General features: G+C 39.6%; 4 protein-coding genes and 1 pseudogene across 7 annotated transcripts in view; 2 read left to right on the top strand and 3 right to left on the bottom strand.

Moving 5' to 3' along the window:
- Nucleotides 1–502, bottom strand: part of LOC111196763 (NLR family CARD domain-containing protein 3-like) — a 43,074-nt gene extending 42,572 nt beyond the window's left edge. Inside the window, exon 1 of the mRNA XM_049478463.1 lies at nt 149–502. The gene's annotated coding sequence lies outside the window, so the exon portion shown is untranslated. The remainder of the gene's footprint in view (nt 1–148) is intronic.
- LOC125801307 (zinc finger protein 585A-like) overlaps nt 1–22,439 on the top strand; it is a 188,292-nt gene that overhangs the window by 75,147 nt on the left and 90,706 nt on the right. The gene's annotated exons all lie outside the window — the stretch shown is intronic.
- Nucleotides 5,813–9,723, bottom strand: LOC125801405 (uncharacterized). Of its 3 annotated transcripts, XM_049478083.1 has the most exons (12): nt 9,330–9,723; nt 9,188–9,235; nt 9,010–9,078; nt 8,500–8,565; nt 8,219–8,307; nt 7,646–7,697; nt 7,511–7,561; nt 7,287–7,331; nt 7,136–7,200; nt 6,836–6,920; nt 6,670–6,720; nt 5,813–6,300 (listed from the first exon to the last, which is right to left on the bottom strand). In XM_049478083.1, exons 1-12 carry the CDS (start codon nt 9,363–9,365, stop codon nt 6,064–6,066), a joined length of 894 nt encoding a protein of 297 aa, XP_049334040.1. In that variant the 5' UTR covers nt 9,366–9,723; the 3' UTR covers nt 5,813–6,063. The 3 variants fall into 3 exon arrangements, with proteins under 3 accessions (XP_049334040.1, XP_049334041.1, XP_049334042.1); XM_049478084.1 differs by lacking the exon at nt 8,219–8,307 and having other exon boundaries at nt 9,330–9,419; XM_049478085.1 differs by lacking the exons at nt 8,219–8,307; nt 9,330–9,723 and having other exon boundaries at nt 9,188–9,253.
- LOC111188491 (uncharacterized) lies at nt 9,725–14,628 on the bottom strand. Its single transcript, XM_049477220.1, has 8 exons — nt 13,209–14,628; nt 12,809–12,948; nt 12,511–12,715; nt 12,289–12,393; nt 12,007–12,200; nt 11,769–11,910; nt 10,260–11,683; nt 9,725–9,812 (listed from the first exon to the last, which is right to left on the bottom strand). Exons 1-7 carry the CDS (start codon nt 14,197–14,199, stop codon nt 10,992–10,994), a joined length of 2,469 nt encoding a protein of 822 aa, XP_049333177.1. The 5' UTR covers nt 14,200–14,628; the 3' UTR covers nt 9,725–9,812; nt 10,260–10,991.
- LOC125801667 (T cell receptor alpha variable 14/delta variable 4-like) lies at nt 17,172–19,090 on the top strand (annotated as a pseudogene).

The raw sequence follows: 22,439 nt of genomic DNA, 5'->3' as shown, positions 1-22,439 counted from the left end.
TGGTGTGAGTGTAGTTGTGGGAGTGAGTGTAGTTGTGAGTGTGAGTGTAGTTGTGAGTGTAGTTGTGAGTGTAGTTGTGAGTGTGAGTGTAGTTGTGAGTGTAGTTGTGAGTGTAGTTGTGAGAGTGAGGGTGAGTGTGTGTACAGACCTCCTGTTCGTGTCTTTAATAAAGCTGGGGACCCAAATCGCTGCAGTTCAGGGGTTGTTTTAACCCACCGGGAGGTTCCACTGATTGGGAGGGAAAGGGGTTCACTTTTCTCAGGGGAACCTGAAGAACAGAAAAAAATGGACATGTATAAATTATAGAACATGATCAGTAATATAATAATACTTATGGGTAACGGCTGTTTGAAGTAACCTAGTTTAAACAGTAATACAGAACTGTGGTTTTGTTGTTATAATTTACCCTGACAGAAAGAATGGAGTCTTTGGGGGCGGGGCTTCTGCTTTATATGTGGCTGTTCTTACCCTGATAACCCATCATTTATTTCTGTGCGAACAGTTTAAATAAAGCTTACTTTAAAAACCTTTTTTTTTGCATAACTTAAACCCTTTTAGTTTGGTCTCCTATTTTGAGAGAATCACTGAGAACATTAGTATTTTTAAAGTTGAACAAACTTTTTATTACTTTTTAGTTCAGACCACGCCCCAGCAGATTCTCATTGGGCTTGTTCTGTGGAAGGTGATAGAAAATCTTTTACTTTCAAACAACATGATTTGTTTTTTTTCTGTATTTTATTTTTATTATTTTATTATTTTCTGTTCTCCTGAGAAGATCTACAGACATCCTACAGTTGACTCCATTAACCAAGACACCATTTTCTGCCTTCAGCTCTTTTTACATTTAGGAATTTGTAAGAAGATTTCCATGTTCAAGAGACATTTTTCTTTTTTGCAGTTGAGGCTTATCTTAAGTTAGAAAATGCAATGTAGAAGAACATGTTGAGAATGTATTAAGTTGAAAAAAATAATTTTGGTCATTTTTCTATTTTTTGAACAACATTTCTTACTTACTTACTTTTTTAAATTGGTCAGATTTAAGAGTAGGTTTTAGGTTCCTTGAAAGTACTGTCTTGTTTCTAATTTTAAATATTTTAAATAAAAAGGAGGAAAAATAAATATACATTTTCTTTCTTGGTCCTGATATGTTTTTTTAAGCTTCCACAACAAATGTAAGTAAAAAAAAAAAACTTAAAAAGTTGAGTTTAAATAACCGGGTAGAACAGTTTACACTACAGCATATTTTAAGTATAACTATTTTAGATTTTAAATAATTAAACTCAAAAGGTTTCTTACAGGCATTTAGATTGAACTTACCTAAATGAATAGATTTTCTGTAGTATGCATTACTTAAAAAATGTAGGCAATCACTTGCCTCAAACTCTTTAAGTTCAATCAACTTTTCCGGGTTTACAGTTTTTACATTTTCTCCAAAGTGAGTCTGAGTCCGGTGTGTAAAGAGAGTGCATGCAAATAACCTACACCATCCTTTTCTTTTCATTTTTTACGATTTTTTCGTTTGACTTTTCATGTGTAAATAAATTATTTGTGTTGCACCCAATTTTTAGATCCTCCCACTTTATGATCCATCTTACACCCAGAGACCTTATTACACTGTTCAGCCTCAGGTAAACCTAAAATCCCCCATACATTACACATATCAAACCCCATAACCTACTAATAATATTCATATATATATAAATATATAAAATATAATAATCTAACCAGCACAGTGCCGTCCATCTGTTATCAAGCATCAGCCGCTAACTCAGCTCTGAAAACAGCTTCCACCCTCCAACCTTCACTGCTGATCCGGCTAATCACTAGCATTGAGCTGCATTCCAGTTTTCTGAGATCAATCACTAAAGACTCCACTGAACTACAGCCATAATCCACATATCATATAAACCCCCAGAAAACAGGGGACAATGACCCCAAAAATACTTCAAAAAGCACCCAGAGACGGATCAAAACAAAGAGCTGGAGAGTTCTGAAGATTCCAGCACTGAGTCCAGACCCAAATCATACTGAACTCCGGTGAAGAGATCTTAAACCTGATCTTAAAACTGCTGTTGGGAGAAGAAACCCTTCAGATATGAGAGATGTGGAGCAGATTACAGAAGAAGAGTCCAGAGTTCCAGCTGAGAGGTGGAAGAAGCTCCTTAATGGTTACAGGAAACAACTGATTTCAGTGTTTTTTTTTTTTAAACAGTGTGCAACCAAATATTATTTTGAGGGTGCCAATAATTTAGTTTGGTCTGATTTTGGAATTTTGTTTGAAATGTTATATATATTTTACATGGTGTTTTTCTGTTTTTTTTTTTGTGTGTCTATTTACAATACTCTCAAAAGAAATCCTTTCAGGGGTGCCAACACTTTTAGCCATGACTGTATTTGAATATTTAAATTTTAGACACTGAACTGTTTTCAACCAAACAAAGAAACAAAAAAGGATTTCCACATAAACCCACAAACCACTTCCTTATTTTAAGGTTTAATGGAAATAATGAGATTAATAAAAATCTGTCTAATAAAAAGCTAAACATCAGCTTCACCCAAAACAGAGGCATTATTGTTTTACACAGGGATTCTTTTACAACATAGTAAAATTCAACCTACAAACTTCAACAAGACTGCAGGATCAAACTCACTGTGTGAGAAGAAATATATTTTTATAAGAATGAGATCATTTAAAGTTAATCAAAATATTAATCCTACCTTTATATTTCTGGATTCTGCAGTAAAATCAGTCGTCTGTGTCGTAACACAGCGTCTCTTTATAAACTGAAGGTATTTCTGAGGTGTGTATCACATTAACTGGTTAGACTGGTTTTTAGATCGTTTAGTCAGATTTTAGAATGTTTTCAGGTGTGTCTTCATATGAACACAAAACAACACAGCAAAGTCTCCATCTAGTGGGCAGTTATCAGAAAAATCTGTATTAATAGTCAGCAATATTTTTAAAGTATTCCTGAAAGGATAAACTATAACTTTTCACATTGTTCCAAAAATATCCTGAAAACATAAGAATGATTTGCATCACAATGTAACATAACAAATATAAATAAAAATTCTTGTGCAGCATTCTCAGTTTCACAAAAACTGGTATCTAAAGTAACTTCCTTTATACTTAAATACAATAATAAAACATACAAAAATACAACATAATAATTACTTTGATTTCACACAGATGAATAATATTAAAATGTTAGACATTTTATATTTGAATCCTGGTTCCTCTGAGTGAGTTTTTTTCACAGTCATATATATATATATATATATATATATATATATATATATATATATATATATATATATTTCACATATATATATATATATATGTATATATATATATATATATATATATATATATATATATATATATATATATGTAACAGACTCATTACTACACCCTTCTCAAAACCAGCTGAAGGGCCACGCAGACACAGGGGGCAGAAGCCATTTTAAAAAGCTTTGATTGGTTAGAACCACTGTCAGTCACTGTCAGTTTGAATTAGTTGCTTTTTATTTTAGTTAATTTATAAAATATATGCTTATTAAATAGTATGTAATGATTTACATGCACCTATTGTCACCCCTGAAGGGTTAGAAGGGCCTCACTGCACACCACTGACAAAAATAAAGATGACGGGACTAAAGAAAAACATCTTTTACCCATAAAAAGTGGCACCTCTCATACTGGATTTATTTTGGACAAAATGTATTAGACACCAAACACTGAAATTATTGTATCTAAACTATTATTCACTACAGTATTCAAACTAAAAGTAATATTTACATAAAATACATTAAAAATGCATTTTCTAAAGCATTGCACTTAGGAAAACAAATTAAAAACACACAGGTATATAGTATTATATAACTTTGGCCTGTAAAGTGATAATTGTATAAAGTCATGAAAAATGCTAAGAGTAAATACCCTATCAGAGCAGTAGAGGGTGCTCCATGCAGGGACTCCACTTTAGTTCAGGTTGAAGGGCGGGGCTTCACACTGGGAAGGAGCTGCCAGAGAGAGCAGACAAACGCATCACTGGATCCTGATGCTCCTGTACTACACTCTAGTGCAGGGGTCTCAAAGTAGCGGCCCGCGGGCCGCATGTGGACGCGGTTTCATACGGCCCCTCACGGGTTAACAAAATAAACATCTGGCCCGCAATTCAATTTAATTATTTATGCTTTATTATGTTCGTTTTCATATTTTATCTTAACTTGTATTTTGGTGTGTGTGTGTGGTTTTTTTTTTTTTTTTTTTGCTTACGCTGCGTTGCCTGCTTTAGTAGTCTTCAGTAGCCTTCAACAGTCTAACCTTGCAGCCGTGGTGTGTCCACTAAACTCCGTAGTTATAAACATCCTGAGGTTAGCAGCGCGCTAACTGACCTGTTTATAATGTAATCCGAGCAGTGACTCCGTGACGGCTGCTCTAAACTGCTGCTGTTAGCTGCTTGGGCTGAAAGATGAACTGTAGAGAGCTGTATTATCCGGTTAGTGGGGTTATTTTATTTCATACACAGAAGAACTTACAAATTTTTAAAAACGCTCCAGACTGGCTCAGCTGAGCCCTGTAGCCCGTGGCTGCAAGTACTACTGACTGCAGCCTGCGGGATGGCGGAGTTGGACGTCCAGCGCGTCCAGTCCCGCCCACTTTGTCCACGTCATGTCTTGGCTCCCCCTCTGAACGGAAGTAAACAAAGAACAAGGCAGTTCTCACAGTGGTCGTTTTTATTCGGACCTTAAATATAATGTTTAACCAATATACAAACGTTGCATTTTTCCATCGATTAATAATACATTAGTCTGGCATTTTCTACAGACTCTAGGGTAAGATAAAAATCGTTGTGCAAGCATATTTGAAGTGTATGATTTTTACTCTCTGCCTCTACAAGCTATCTACTAAAGAGAAGATATTCCACCTGTAAATTAATCTTAGTTATGAAATCATTGGCCATACATTTGACCCAGTCAGACTTTATTAAAAATAAACACTTAAGGAGTAAAGTTATATCTGAACCCTTAAAATTAGAGGTTCATTGTTTTAACCCTTTCAGATCCTGCATCCATTACAATGGACATCATGTATTTTGTTTATTTTAACCATTTTATTTTGCATATAATACTATTTGAGAGCTGTTGTCATCAGAATAGATGATGAATCAGCCAATGAAGTTTATTAACCAATGAAACTGTAGCGTTAGTACTAAAACCATTGAGGCAAAGCAACAGTTAATGTTTTACTAATTTAATGTGACTAAGAACACTTTTTAATATATATTTTTTACTGTTTTACTAATTTAATGTGACTAAGAACACTTTTTAATATATATTTTTTACTGTTTTACTAATTTAATGTGACTAAGAACACTTTTTAATATATATTTTTTACTGTTTAGGGATTATTAAACATTTTAGTTAATTGGATTTATTTGCTATATAGATTTTATAGTAGAATACTAGAGTCTTCTTTTCTGTGAATTACAGACAGCAAACAGCATTCATAGATTTTTTCCCCCACCACTGGAGATAATTCAGGTTTGAAAGGGTTAAACAAAACATTTAAAAAATAAAACAAGGTAACAATAATGTCAAAACCAATCACATTTCCTAGATTTTCTCAAATCAACTATAATCACTATATTTGTCAATATATCTACCAACAGTTAATCATTTACTCTTATTTCTGTAGCTAAGAACTGTTGAAAACAGTAGACGACTGATATTGTGGAACTGAGCAGCATAAATGACCATTTCCCTGACTGTAATGGTATTTAAAAGTAGAATCACACTTACACAGGTGCCCTTTCTACAAATGGATTTTATTTGAACACAGAATAAATGAATCAGAATAAAACAAACAGTATTTTGCAAAAGTATAAATAAATGAAATAAAAAGATGCTGAAAAAAAAAACACTCCTAATGTGATATCAACCAGCACAGGCATCTGGTAAGCTTTGAAAGAAAATAATTTGAAAGAAAATAATGAATTAAAATAAAAACTTAAATTAACTCGCAGGAGACTCTTTTGCCCATTTTTTCTCTGACATTATCTAAAAAAAAGCCATGTCTTTCAGATCAGTAAACGAAAAACCAAAGTTTCTAAGCACATCAGATCTTTCGTCCTCATCAGTGTGTATACTGAGGGTGTCCAGTTTCTGAAATGCCTCTTCCATCTCCTCTTCAGACATGTTTAGAATCGGAGGTGGTGCAACATCTCCGCAAAACTTGTTCCTGTGTTCATTGCACCATCTCTGCGCTTCCAAGCTGTCACGGTATAATCTGCTGTCCTAGAATGAATATAAAAAGCAAAACACAAATTCTAAAAATCTGTAATGCAGTACTAGCTTCTTCAGGAATACAGAACTACTTCAGGAGTTATTTAGTAAAGACATTAGTGAGTCTATTTAGAACCATGAAACTCAAATAACCCTTTCGTGCTGAAAAGATTCTTCAGATTGATGGAAAATGTGCTGTATATATGTTGTATGCTTCTATATAGAAACTTATATAGCACCAAAAGTTATGCTAATGTTCCAATGGGTAGTTAGATTCTAAATAAAGATAGAAGTTTTTTACACCACACTGCCCAATATAAAAAAAGGTTTGGTATCAAATTTACTTAACTCACAAAGGTACAACAGCATCAAAAGACTTACCCTGTAGTGGTGCCCAGTTGTCCTGGCAGCTACAGTCTCCTCATCTTTTGACTAATGGTAAAGAAATACAACACTATTATCTTAAATAACATTATGGTGAACATTTCTAAGTTTAACATTCAGGAGATTACATTTGTCTAGATTTTGACTGTATAAATGCTTATACCATCAAATATTCAGAGTTCTCCTGTTCAGGGCCCTGGTACTCCTGCTCCATGCACTGACCAGTGATATCATCATATCTCCTCTTCCTAAAAATAAACAGAACCAGTTACTGTTTCAGTTGTTTTTTACTGATCTGATACATTTTGTTTTTAGGAACACAAGAGATGATATCGCTGTTATTCCTGCTCCATGCACTGTCCAGGGATATCATCATATCATATATTCCTAAAAAAAAAAAAAAAAAAAGTCATAGCAGTAAAAACACCTGAAATAGTTTCTTTCATTAATATTTTGTACATACCTTCCATGTGTCATGTTGTTGATCAGGAGGTTCTCCCACCATCTCCTTATGCTAGGCATATCATGCTAAGAGAGAGAAGACAAACTTCTAAATACAATTTATATCCTCACCAAGCACATATCCTTAGTAAGACGAGAAATCTAGTGCTGACCTGAGTGAAGTCGAAGGTCCATTCATGGGCAACATATAGTGCATACTGTCATATACAATACAAGAAAATCAGCACAATCTCCTTTCATTGTATTTGCAAACAATCAGTAATTTAATTTCACTATGAGTATTGGCCATTTTACCTGGTACTATCAAACAATTGATTTTTGTGTATGAAGGTAGTGAGCAAACTAATTAACAATCATTGGTTAGTTTATACCTCACCATAAGCATGAATACTCCACAGTCAGAACTCCCAAACTGTACTGGAACAGCCTGTCAAATACCACATATTAATAACAGTTTAGTAATACATAATGTATACACACTTAAGTTGCCCTAAAGTTAAGTTTTCTGTACCTCATTTCTAGCAATTATCCAGGATCCTGGAACAAGCCTTGTAGCAAGCATGCTTCAAATGACAAAAGGAAAATACATGATGAAAAAAGACCATACACAATGTGACATAACATCCACAAACCATGGGAGTGTTTTTTAAACCTGCTCTACCTCACTACCCAAGCTACAAAAGGTGTTGTCATACCCTTTAAGGTTCACTTAGGCTATGTTCACACTGCATTTAAAAATAACCCACATTAATTTTATCAGTGGATTTGACCTGTCTATGAACCAATATATATATATATATATATCATTGTGATCATTTTCATGTATTATTCAATGCAAAAAATCAGATTTTAGTACCTAGACGTACAGTGTGAACATTGAACATGTCACAGGCATAGAAAACAGCACATTCAGAAAAAATAACATTCAGAGAACACACAATTAATTAACTTTATAGGGAACACTGAACAGTCCCTGAACAACCGAATGGAAACAACAAAGCAAGAAAGCAAACACTGAGTGAACCTTGAACTTTGAACTGTAAGGAAAGGAACATGGAACAGTTCCTAAATATTAGATTTGAACCTGATCATGGATAAACACTCAATATCTCCACGAGCACTAGGGTCAGAGGAGTCGAGAATGTGAATCCTCTTAACTTTTGGCTTGAGAACCTGTAAAATACATATGGTGAACCTCCTACACCATGTTTATTACCAGCATGTGCATTTTTCTGCATTGGACTACTTTCTCTGCTTAGGATCTAGTTAAGTATTAGCTGAATATAAAAAAGTGAGAAAAGATGAAAAGGATTTACAAATCACAAAAGAGAAACCTGAAACATGATACTGACAAAAAAAACTTACACATAGGAGCCAGTGTCCTGGTTTCCATACGGGGAAAAGGATACAATCTTTTGATGCTGCATCTGACTATTGGTGATAAGAGGTCAAAATTACTATTGTATATGTGTGGTTGCCTGGAAGATTTGCTCTCAAAAATGAGGTTTTTGAGCAACTGCATTGCAAAATTCACTGGATTTTATTGTTTTTATCAAGAAATAAGTGCTTAAGAAACCTGCATGGCAATTTTTAAAATCTTTATTCAAGCAAAAGTGTATGAAAAGCAATAGCGACATGGGTAATATCCAAGCTACAAAGGTAAGAGCCTATGTTTACCCAGCCTATGATCCAAAAATAACTAAAAAAATAAATAAATACTGAAACCAAACTTTTGGGCAAAATCTTCCATAGTGACTGCCACACTGCCATACTGTAAATGTGAACTTTTAAAAATGCAGCAAGAACAAGTGATACTTTTCTATACCATAATTCATCAAAGCAAAATAAATGAATCAATAAATAAAAATCACTTACAGGTAGAGACAACAATGGGTCCGCATTGAGAGCCACCACATAAGCATCAACAGCATGGACATCCTTTCCCTGGTAAAAAATAACACTTTCAAACATGAAAACCAAACACCAATTTCTAAGCAAGTACTATAAGTACCTTGCCAACTGCATTATAGCTACTATCAATATTCAGACGTACCTGCTGTGCCGCAATTTTACATATCATTGAAAAGCAACAGTTGGCTATCTACATGAGGGACAGAAGATTGTAAGCATTAAAATGTGACTAAAAATTGCAGAACCATTTAAAATGCTAAATGTAAAATTAAAATTGTACTGACTGTTGCCTCGACTTCTTGGTCCAATCCTAAGGACATGAAGTCCGACCTTTTCAATACAGTCCCGCCCACAGAACCTATGGCTTCATGGGGGGACTGTGTGGAATCCAATGCAGAATTAACCTAAAAAAAACAATTTTTGGATATTAAAATTGAAAATGTGATCTAGTGAGTTAGAAGAACATATAGTTCCCTCTATATATTAATGGACAAAGAAGTACTTATTCTTAATTTCGCAATATGTGACCAACTTCCAAGGCCAGTTTCATATCTCTGTGGCTCACTGAATTGACAACTGTCTTATAAAGTAGATCTCAGCTGTGATGGAGTGTGTATGTCTTAGAGCTACCAGTCTTTCTTTATTATGGTTACCACTTTGTATTTTGAATCATACCAGTGTCTCAAGTCCTTTGTGAAGTTTGAAGTCCCAGATATTCCTGCTGGCACATATATGGTCTAAGTGTGTCAGTCTCCAACAGTTTGCCACTGAAAAAACAAAAAGAACTAGCAATTTATCATTAACAAATTTAGATGGTCATGTTCATGGATCTTTCTTTCAGACATGTGCAGTATATTATTAAAGTTCAGCAAGTATGAAATGTACTAGGTGTAACATAGTAAGTGTAAGATATATGAAGTACAAGGATTCAGTTGCCTTCAACAGCTGCAATCTCAAACAACTGTGAAATATTAAGTATCTGTGAGTTGAGAAGTACACATGCAGAAATTAAAACAATTTGGCATATTGGTAGAAATATGTCTGCCATGCACAAATGTTTGTGCATCAAACAGAAGGGTTCCTAAAAGTTAAACAAACTTCTGACAAAAGATCTGAAAAGGTGTGGGTAGTCACAGATTAATTCACTGTACCATGCAACAGCTTTATTATTGACTCATCACACCCTTATAAAACATGCATATCACATTACTTACCAGATTTTGGTGCTATTTGAGGTACTATGGATACAACAGGTGCTGCTTCTGCTACGGACAAACCAGGGGCCGATATTGCTTCTGCGGACACACCAGGGGCCCCTGCTGATGTTGTGGACACTCCAGGGTTCGCTGATGCTCTGGACACACCAGGGGCCGCCGCTGCTGCTGCTGCTGCGGACACACCAGGGTCCGCCGCCGCTGCTGCTGCTGTGGACATTCCAGGGGCCGCTGCTGATGCTCTGGACACTCCAGGGGCCGCTGATGCTCTGGACACACCAGGGGCCGCTGCTGCTGCTCTGGACACTCCAGGGGCCGCTGATGCTCTGGACACACCAGGGGCCGCCGCTGCTGCTGCTGTGGACATTCCAGGGGCCGCTGCTGATGCTCTGGACACTCCAGGGGCCGCTGATGCTCTGGACACACCAGGGGCCGCTGCTGCTGCTCTGGACACTCCAGGGGTGGCTGATGCTCTGGACACACCAGGGGCCGCTGCTGCTGCTCTGGACACTCCAGGGGTGGCTGATGCTCTGGACACACCAGGGGCCGCTGCTGCTGCTGCTGCTGCTGTGGACACACCAGGGGCCGCTGCTGCTGCTCTGGACACACCAGAGGAATCTACTGAGGATGCTTCCACATGATTTTAGGCACCTTAGAAATGTTTAAAACATGTACTAGGGCAACGAGTGCATATAATATCAGAATAAATCAGAACAAATTTTTATAGTTTATTTATTGTATAGTTTTTTCATATGATGTATTAAAAAAGTACATACCCATTACTGTCTGTCCCCTTGAATTGAACTCTATTTCCATTCCAACATGTAATGCTTTCTTCATCTCTTCAAGAGTCTTTGTGTTGCGTGCATTGTTGTAGTGGTGCAAAATATTTCGCACTAAAAATATATGTGATGTGGGAGTCATCATGTTAAGGAAGTGATTGTTCTTCCTCATGCCAGCAAAAAGCTGCTCAGCACACTGGCTATTGACCCAGCCACATACCTCTGGAATAAGTTCTATTTTGCGCAAAGCATCCTTTTTGTCTTTTGTGTTTGCCTCATGGAAGCGGTCATATAGAGCATAATGCTCTGATGACCCTGTCAGGGGGTGACCATTTTCATCAGGTACAACCTTTTTACTTGTCAGCCAAGGCAAACTCACTTTAATCTGCCCTGCTGAAGCCAGTCTGACATTGTTGTCTGTTGGTTCAAGCAGCCTGCCCTCATAGGGGCTAAAAGGCATAGACTCTGGCTCCCTCAGATTTGTATGGGTTGCCAGCCCTCTGGCAAAATCATACAATGTCAGATTGGGGAAATGAGTCATTGATAATAGAATGTCTGCAAAATCTCTTGGGCTCTCTGCCCTTAGGTTAAATTTTACGGCGTACACAATAGCACAGGGACAGGTAACCACAGCCCATCCACCTGGTGAAGGCAACAAGAAATAAAATCAGTATATGCTAAAGTAATACAGTACTGCATCAAGCATACAAATGATCAATTATCTTACCAGATGCTCCCCAGACCTTAGAAAAGATTTTGTCATATGTTCCTCGGGTTTGCATTTCTTGGCGCAACCTCATAACTAAGTCCATTCTGGAGCCCTTGGAGTCTATGCCACACTGCTTGCATAAACTACGCACAGCTTCCATCTGTAGTATACAGCAGCAAGATTAGCTATGTAGAATATTTTTTCCAACCATGACAATATTCACACACAATGGAAATGACGTCACAACTGTAAATACCTTAAGTTTAAGAATCTCGTCTGTGAGACGGTCCTCTGTGATGTTGAAGTCAGATGCTTCATCTGGAGTGCGGGCTGTATGGACTTTACTGTACTCTGTGTTTAAGACCATACTGGTGCTTCTTGTGTGGCAACCAATCCATGGGGCCCAGTAATGGTAGCTTGGACAAACCACAAATGGGTTTTGTCTATTGCCTTAAAATGATAAAAATGAACATAATAACTGAAGTGGTTTATGATGTGTGATGGCAAACAGGTTGCACAACTTGTTGATTATACTTACTTGGCACCAAGCCACGACTGATCATTTCCAATGATACCCCTTCCCAAAACTCTTCAGCATTGACTTTCCCATCAAAATCCTGAGGTGGTACCTCAATGTTGCTCACTATGAAAGAAATAAAACAACCACACAAAACACCGGACAATGGATTATTTAAGAAAATTATAAATATTTATAATAAATAATGCAAACCTAATATTTGTGAGAAGAGTGTGTGTTTACCAGGCATACTAAAGACTCCCTTTTTATGAAGGTCTATGACAACTGTTACAGGATGGTAACCACACATTACACATGCAAAAGTGTACGAGTGATCTGTCAGGGCCTCAAAATGGAGATACGCGTACAACACTCTTTGATGTGATGGAAATCTTTTACCACACGTCTTCTCTAATGCTTCTACAGCACTTCCAATAGCCTGGTGAGTCTGAAAAATTTGATGGATAAGATTTTTATAGACTGTGTAACATTTCAAAACAAAACAGTACACATAGCAAAACTGACTGAAAACACTTCATACTTGGAGACTGTTGCGAAGGAAGATACAGAGATGCAAGGACAGAAGTATGTGGTCATCATAGTTGTGAACTCCATCAGACCATTCCTGGTAGCGATAGATCATACCACACCTGTAGCAGCACTTGCAGTATGTTGAAATCCCTAATGAAAACAATTTTTAATGTACAGTTGTCAACAGCATTCAAAGAAGTATTGTTTGGTACACATTTTGTTGTCCAATATTGTTGGATACAATACTTTATGTTGATTAGATATTAGTTATTTAAATTATAAAATTATTGTCAGAATAGACATTGTGAGCAATAGTAGAAGCAGTAGTAAATCATGATAATTCATAATAGGATAACTTTAGATTACATAAATATTTAAATAAATAAATACATACAAACACATGAACATACCTTCAATGACATCTGTCATAGTCAAGATTGTTGCTTTTGAAGTGATAAGCTGAGGTTCACTAAGTAGAGTGTTTTCTGTGCATTCTGTGCAAATGGTCTCCAATGGAACCAAGTGCTTTGGGAAAACATTTCTTGCATTGGCTACATCAGCAGGGAGAACTGCAGGAAGCTTCTTGTTTTTGAAGATATAGTGCACCATTCGTGAGAGTTGTGCATCTTCCGGTGGATACCGTGGCCCTTCATCCAGTTGCTGTTCTTCCACATCCTCTGTACCTTCTGTAAATACTTCCTGGATATCATCTTCCACTATCCGAACACGTCTGAAAAGCATCTGTTCCGTCTGAAACAGATGCCACTTTGCAATGCATTTGTGAATGCAAGACTGCCTAGACTTTGCACATGGGCAGTGCCATTCAATCCTCTTTGTGTCAAAGGAAAAAAGCCCTCTACCTAACCTGCTATAATAAGAAATGTTCGGCTCAAACACAGAAATAAATCTTTTTGATGGAGGCCCACCTACTGTAACCTGGCATGACAGAGGGGCTCGTCCATTATTTGCCTCTCTTTGCCGTTGCAGACATAGATTCTTTTTATCATTCCCAAACCACTTATCATGAACCATTTCCGTCAAAGTATCCTCTTCAAGAGTAGGAGAATAAATTTTAGCAGGTGGGCAATAGGTGAGGGACTTAACATGCTGACACTCAAATGGATGTAAGTTACTTCTTTGTGCAAATTCTGAGTTGATCCTACACAGATCCATTTCACATCTTGTTTGCTGATTCATACCCCAATTCTTTTTAATGACGTGAATAGGTGTATTGGGGCCTGTAAATGACTTTGCTACGGCAAAAATGCCATTCGTAGCATCAACACACTCACAACTAAGATGATGCTGTGCGGTTATATCCTTCTTATTGTCAGTATGTTTCCTCAGTAGATGTACCCTTAAGTTACGTTTGTTTATCTCTATTCCACAATGAATACACATGACAGTGTGCTGCCTCTGTCCACAGAGTCTGGGTGGTTTCTGTGGTGGTAAAGCATCAGTAGGCTGAGGAGAAGTTGGAGGAAGAGAATCAGGAACCAGTGGTAGAGGAATAACAGGTGGAGGAGGAGTTGGAGAAGAAGATGTAGGAGCAGTAGATTCTGTGCAAGTACAAGCAGTGGGAGCGGAAGAAGGTCCTCTTGTGGTGTCATCAACAGGACAAGCTCGCGAGGCTGATGAGGCGTGACCGTCAAGCTCGCGAGACTGACGAGGCGTGACGTGGACAAAGTGGGCGGGACTGGACGCGCTGGACGTCCAACTCCGCCTTCCCGCAGGCTGCAGTCAGTGCACCCTCCAATGTATCCGGTGGTGGGACTTGGAACAGGCTCATGCTGCCGCGCTGTAATGCTGAACCGCTTGGATATGCCCCCCCAAACTCGCGGGTATCAAATGGCGATTATAGGGGTCCAAGCACCCATCGTGCGGTAACCCAGTTTTTGTCCGTTTTGTTTTATTTACTTCGCCAGTGGTATTGAAACACAAAACGTTGGAGAACTTACTCCTATCCCACTTCTGACACCATGTTCAGTTTTACCGTTCAGTATAAAACTTCTGAAGAGCGAGAGACAACAACAGACGACACCACCCACCAGCTTCACTTTAGAACTCCTCTTTATTAGGTCCCCCCAGTTCAACCCTTGACTGAACAATGGTTCCTGCCTATGCAATTAACCTAATACTACATCAAGCTTTCCTGTCTTCATGTCAGCCTGCATTTAAAGATGAATCACCTAGTGACTGTACAGTAACTATGCAGGATCTTTATATGACTGTTCACAGAGCACAGCATGTTTCAGGGCTGATGGTGATGGAATAGGTAAACGTGCTCTGGAGTCCAAAGGTTCCTCTAGAACTCATTCTTGCTGTTTGGATGCATTCCTGCAGCACTTTACTGTCCTCAGCCTGTTCAAGATTCCCATCTTCTACATCTCAGAGAACCAACACAGCTGGTGCAGCTGAGGGTCGACAGCGACCCCTCCAACCACCGTCCTCTATTTAAAAACACTGGACCCCAAAACCATCCCTAAACACCACTTAACACACCAAATGAACCCCAACCCTAAACACACCCAAAACAACCCATACAAATACACACTTATATAATCAGTTACACACACATACAAGTATATACATACACTTACAGACTTACACACATGCATATCATCCCTTACAAAAAAGAAGATTATTCAAGAGTACTATTAGTATAATAGTGACATACTAAATATAATTATACTTAAGTATACTTGAATTATACTGACAAGTATACAGAAAAGTCTAGGCATATTTGGCATATACTTGTACTTAATCTTTTGATCTAGATATACTTAACAAAAGTACAATTAAATTTTCTTACCTTATATGTAAACTATGCTTGACTTTCAGTTTGAGGTGGAATACCTTAGAGTAAATAGAGTAAATAGTACACAAGTGGCTCTGAACCTGATCATTTAAAGTGTAATTAACCAACACAGAACAGATTTTGGCAACACTTTTGGCAGATTTTATTAAACCTATTCTTTCGAGGTGTGATAGTTTTGTAACAGGCTTTATTTATATCATAATCCATTACTACATACTGTGTGTATTTCATGCTTATTTTCATATGTGTAGACTAACAGTCTAATTAAAGAACAGTTACAACAGACATCCCAAGTTGCAAAAGTTGATTTCAGGGAGGTTATCACCCCCCCACCCCCACCCCCCTCAAAAAAAAAAAAAACAAAAAAAAACTTGCACACACACCAAAGGATAAAGAAACCTTACTTTTATATTAATTAATTTAACTTTTTTGTTTAAATTAAATTTAGAGTATTCAGAGGTGAAATTAGTTTTATCTTTTTTCTTTTTGGAAGTCCCTGCCTCTGCTGTCCTTTTTTTTTTTTTTTTTTTGGAAAGAAAGCTTTTATTTGACAAAAATTGACAGTTACAATATCACAAAAAATGGCGCAATATCAAAAACATTTCATATCATATTACAATAATTATTAATATTGCCTTCGCCATGATCTGCTCTCTCTCACTCACTGAACAAATCCCGTCCGGGAGGGGGGAAAAACACTGCCCGCCCACACTAAAAACTGATTGGCTGTCTCACAGACTCTTTGCAGAGAACAGGCCAATCAGAACCCTCTCTGTTTTCTCTCTCTCCTTCCCACACACGATTAGATAAAAAAAGTCTGTCGCCTGTGTGCGCGTTTGTGTGCAGTGCACTCTTGGGCACTCGTTCTGAATTCCGGGAGATTATATGTGACTTGCGGGCATCAGGGAGCCACTACTGAAATTAAAAGTAGCCTGTGTGCAGCTTATATAACAGTGTTAATTTATTCTTCCCTCAAAATAACTCAATATACAGCCAATAATGTCTAAACCACTGGCAAAAAAAATGAGTATGAGTACGCCCCTAAAAGACTACACCCTAAAATGTCCAAAGTGTCAAAGTAAAAATGTCAATAAACAGTGATAATGGAACTGTGGTATGTGCTGACAATATTACATTATAGCACTCCCTCTCATGTATTAATGCTTAATTGACTTCTATTAAATAAAATTTTATTCAATTCTAAAAGATAATTTTACATGAAGCATTGTTCCACCTCACTAAAGGGCAGGATCACATGATGCTGCTGGATGGCAAATTAAGCCTGTAAGATGAGGTGTTGAGTGAGTGGGTGGAGCTGAGTGTGTAGTAGAGAGGATAGTAGAGAGGAGAGCTGAAACTCAGTGTGTTCTTCTCCCAGTGTGTGCTACACCACCATGATCATTTTCACTGTACTGCTGCTCTCTGCTCTTACAGGTAAACAGTTCAGAGATTATAAACCTTTGAAGATCTAACATCTACTAACACACAGTTTCCTAATGCTGTTCATTAGCTACATGCTAACAGATCTATGAATGGTGGGTTAATCATTAATTCTATGATTTTATTTGTAGGTAACAGAGCTGAAGACGTCATCACTCCTAGCAGAGATGCTGTTTTTGCTGTTGAAGGTCAGAATGTTACCCTCTCCTGTAACTACACTGTAAGTGCTGACAGTCTTCACTGGTATCAACAGTATTCAGGCTCTCCTCCCCAGTTCCTCATACTGGACTATGCAGGGAGCATTACTGAAGCTCAACCTCCAGTTCCTGGAATATTCATCAACCATCAAAAAGGAATAAAAACAGTGTGAATCTGATCATCTCCTCTACTGCAGTATCAGACTCTGCTCTCTACTACTGTGCTCTGAGGCCCACAGTGGCAGGAAACCCACCAAACACTGTACTAAAACCTTTCTTGTGAAATATGTAGAAACACTGATATTTCAGGAGGGGGCGCTGTAATTCTACAGCTGAAATTCTAGAGGTAATATTCTGTAATGAGATGAAGCGCCAAAAAACACTTAAAACACCTTCTGCGGTGTGGGCAGTGTGCCAAGTCCTGCTGGGAAATGAAATATGCATCTCCATAAAAGTTGTCAGTAGCAGAGGGAAGCATAAAGTGCTGTAAGATTTTGTGGGAAAACAAAACTGCACTGACTTTAGACTTGATAATAAAACACAGTGGATCAACACCAGCAGATGACATGTCTCTCCAAACCATCACTAATCATCAGTAAATTTCACATTTCATTTGTAAATCAAGGGATCAGAGTCTGGGGGAAGAGTGAAGAGACACACAGTCCAACCTGCTTGAGGTCTAGTGTGAAGTTTCCACAATCAGTGATGGTTTGAAGAGTCATGTCATCAACAGTCCCAAACACAGTAATTTCATAATCTGATTCTAATAATAATTTCAGTTATAACTTTTATATGTTTCAAGTATAGACACTTTATTTCATGGTTACTCAAAGCAAATACACAAGAAACCTGTAGAATAATTGATAAAATTAAAAGTCTGTATGTGTAAAACTTATTTGTTATATCTTAAAATTGTTATTACTGAATAAATCTGCAGATGTAAATATACTACAGGATAATAACTGTTGGAGGTGAGCTGTGTGAAGAAGAGTGTTTGGAGTGATCAGTGTCATTAAACTGTTTAGTTACAGTTACCAGTAAAATGCAGGATCCAGAGTGAGCTTTAATGGGGTTGGTGTGGAGTGGATTATCCATAAAGATAACAATAATGGTGATGATGATGATATAGTAGAATTCAATCTTCATATACAGAGACATAATTACAGTAATGGTCCAGTAGAGGGCAGATTTCCTCTAAAACTGTAGAAGAACTGTAACAGATGGGGTGGTTTGTGTCACTGAGCTGCTGTAAGAAGGGAAGTGAGGGAAGCTGAAGTGAATTATGAACATTTAAACACTAGAGCAACACTGAGCTGCAGCACCACTGTTCAGTTATGACTCGTCTTCATCACTGGTGGCTTCCTTTTCTGATTTTAGGTAAGATTCAGTTACAGCTGAAACAGAACATGTATTTCTCATGATCTCAGTGTGGAGAACAGTAAGTTAATATAGGACAGATTTTAGTACGTCTCTATCTCTCCAGCAGGTTCCACTTCTGGTGAGGGAATAGAACCAAGTTCTTCCACTGTTAATGTCCTACAGGGAGGTTCTGTTACCCTGTCCTGCAAATACAATGGATCCCTTTCAACTGATAGTCTGCTGTGGTACCGTCAGTATTCCAGGTCCAGACCTGAGTTTCCTGATCTTGGTGGATGAAGCTAACTCTGAGATTAAAGCTGATCCTCCAGTTGATGGAGTTTCTGCAAAAGTAAATAAAGAGAAAAACAGTGTGAATCTGATCATCTCCTCTACTGCAGTATCAGACTCTGCTCTCCACTACTGTGCTCTGAGGCCCACAGTGACAGGAAACCCACCAAACACTGTACTAAAACTCTGACTATCAGACTTCAGTAGAGTTCCTGCCGTTTTATTTCCTACAATGTTATATTTGTGATTATACTTATTGGGACAGTTCCTATTTCTTACAATCAGTATTCTATTTAAATTCTAGAAGTGAACTGAACTCGGAAACTTCAGGAGGTGGGTGTGTATATAAAATATTTATTGAACAGAAATACAGAAGCTGCACTGCAAGATGTAAGTCACTAAAACAGAATGTCCTAATTTTTTACATGAATCTGTTTAATTACTGTATGCACAGAAAAATATTTACTGCTGACAGACAGACAGACAGACTAAACACTTGAACACAACTTAACACTGGAGATACTGAATTTACAGTTTTTTAAGCAATATCAGGTTTATGCAATGTTATATTTTTTGCTTTTATGTTAAATGATTTTATTGTTTATGAATGCTCTCGTTTTTACTACTTAGTAATAATATTGTACAGTTTAACCGCTGACTGTGTTTGTGGTTGATTTATTAACACTCTGATCTTCTACAAAGACAGAGAGCAGAGTGGAGCAGCTCCTCAGAGCAGGAGTTTCCTGTAGAGGTGTGCGATACCGGGAATTTTGGTATCGATCCGATACCAAGTAAACGCAGGGCCAGTATTGCCGATATCGATACTGATACCGATACTTTTTAATATTTAAGCTTTATAGATCCAAATGATCCAAAAACCTAGGATATAATTTCACCAAACATTGTAAGTGATAACAAAATACTTTAGTATCACAATGTCATGGGTTTGACCCAGGCAGAGAGACGAGGAGGCGGACGTAAATGCAGGTAAGGTGAGTTTATTAAACAAAGAGAGAAGTAAACACGTAACAACAAAATAACTAAACAAACGAGGGAGGCTAGAGAACATAAAACTAAACAAACGCTGGAAAAATAAACTAGGAATAAACAAGAGAGAGAGACTAAAGATAAACAAACGGGGAGACTATAAAACTAGGCAGGATAAATTAAAACAGGGCAAGGGAATAAACTAGGGAAAACACAGGGAACTAGAAAATAACAGAATAAACAGGAAGATAAATATATACTACAAACAAATAGGGAGGCTGACAAAAACAAACGAGGAAAACAATAAGGAACTAAACTAGATAGATAATACTAACAAACAAAGCGGGAGTAGATAAACAAAGAAATAAACTAATAACTAAAGCTAGACAGGGCAAGGATAATTACAAGGATTTAACTAAGATAGACACTGAGAGAAACACTGAGAGAAACACTGAGAGAAACACTGAGAGAAACACTGAGAGAAACACTGAGAGAAACACTGAGAGAAACACTGAGAACACGGGAAGACAAACGACAGGAGACAGTGCAAAGACCGACGGCCACAAAGTGGTAGACGAGGGCTATTTAAGGAAACACGAAACACTAGAATTAGAAACACCTGGGGAAGGGGCGGAGCTACAAATGAGACATGAGGTAATGGAAAATCACAGGCAGAACACAGGGGCACGGGTCACGTGGGACAACACAGGCACGAGGACAGACAGGAAACAGGGCCAGGCGTGACAGAAACCTCCCCCTAAACGCGCAGCTCCCGAGGCGCGTAAAAACAAACCCCGGGGGCTGGCGGCAGGGAGAGGCCGGGGAAAACAGGAGACCGAACGGGAGACTGGACAGGGAACTGGACAGGTGACGGAGACAGGACAGGGGACAGAGACTGGACAGGTGACGGAGACTGGACGGGGAACTGGACAGGTGACGGAGACTGGACGGGGAACTGGACAGGTGACGGCGACTGGACGGGGAACTGGACAGGTGACGGAGACTGGACGGGGAACTGGACAGGTGACGGAGACTGGACGGGGAACTGGACAGGTGACGGAGACTGGACATGAGACAGAGACTGGACGGGACCGGACATGGGAACAGGGACAAGAACATTGACGGGGACGGAAACAAACACAGTAACAGGGACAGGAACAGAGAAACCACCGGGGACAGGAACTGGAACACTCACAGATACAGGGACCAGGACAGGGAGAGACAGGGGGACCAAAAACATAGGTGGGTGCCCAGGACTGGCAAAAGTCTGTGGGGACAGCCTGGGCACATGACTGGGGGCAAAGTCAGGAGGCCTTGGAGCAGGCCTGGAAATACGGGGCCTCGGCCCAAACATAGTTCTGGGAGCTGCTGGTGCTGGAGCTGGAGCAGCTGGGACTGCTGGTGCTGGAGCTGGAGCAGCTGGGACAGCTGGCGCTGGAGCTGGAGCAGCTGGGACTGCTGTTGCTGGAGCTGGAGCAGCTGGGACTGCTGTTGCTGGAGCTGGAGCAGCTGGGACTGCTGTTGCTGGAGCTGGAGCAGCTGGGACTGCTGGGGCTTGAGCTGGAGCAGCTGGGACTGCTGGTGCTTGAACTGGAGCAGCTGGGACTGCTGGTGCTTGAGCTGGAGCAGCTGGGACTGCTGGTGCTTGAGCTGGAGCAGCTGGGACTGCTGGTGCTTGAACTGGAGCAGCTGGGACTGCTGGTGCTTGAACTGGAGCAGCTGGGACTGCTGGTGCTTGAACTGGAGCAGCTGGGACTGCTGGTGCTTGAGCTGGAGCAGCTGGGACTGCTGGTGCTTGAGCTGGAGCAGCTGGGACTGCTGGTGCTTGAACTGGAGCAGCTGGGACTGCTGGTGCTTGAACTGGAGCAGCTGGGACTGCTGGTGCTTGAACTGGAGCAGCTGGGACTGCTGGTGCTTGAACTGGAGCAGCTGGGACTGCTGGTGCTTGAGCTGGAGCAGCTGGGACTGCTGGTGCTTGAGCTGGAGCAGCTGGGACTGCTGGTGCTTGAACTGGAGCAGCTGGGACTGCTGGTGCTTGAACTGGAGCAGCTGGGACTGCTGGTGCTTGAACTGGAGCAGCTGGGACTGCTGGTGCTTGAACTGGAGCAGCTGGGACTGCTGGTGCTTGAGCTGGAGCAGCTGGGACTGCTGGTGCTTGAGCTGGAGCAGCTGGGACTGCTGGTGCTTGAACTGGAGCAGCTGGGACTGCTGGTGCTTGAACTGGAGCAGCTGGGACTGCTGGTGCTTGAACTGGAGCAGCTGGGACTGCTGGTGCTTGAACTGGAGCAGCTGGGACTGCTGGTGCTTGAACTGGAGCAGCTGGGACTGCTGGTGCTTGAGCTGGAGCAGCTGGGACTGCTGGTGCTTGAGCTGGAGCAGCTGGGACTGCTGGTGCTTGAACTGGAGCAGCTGGGACTGCTGGTGCTTGAACTGGAGCAGCTGGGACTGCTGGTGCTTGAACTGGAGCAGCTGGGACTGCTGGTGCTTGAACTGGAGCAGCTGGGACTGCTGGTGCTTGGGAGAGCAGCGCGGCCGCCGCTGAAAACTCGGAG

This window comes from Astyanax mexicanus, chromosome 4 (assembly GCF_023375975.1).
Source record: "Astyanax mexicanus isolate ESR-SI-001 chromosome 4, AstMex3_surface, whole genome shotgun sequence".
Classification (NCBI taxonomy): Eukaryota; Metazoa; Chordata; class Actinopteri; order Characiformes; family Acestrorhamphidae; genus Astyanax; species Astyanax mexicanus.
Note: the sequence above shows the minus strand (reverse complement) of the source record. Positions and strands in the feature narration are given on the sequence as shown.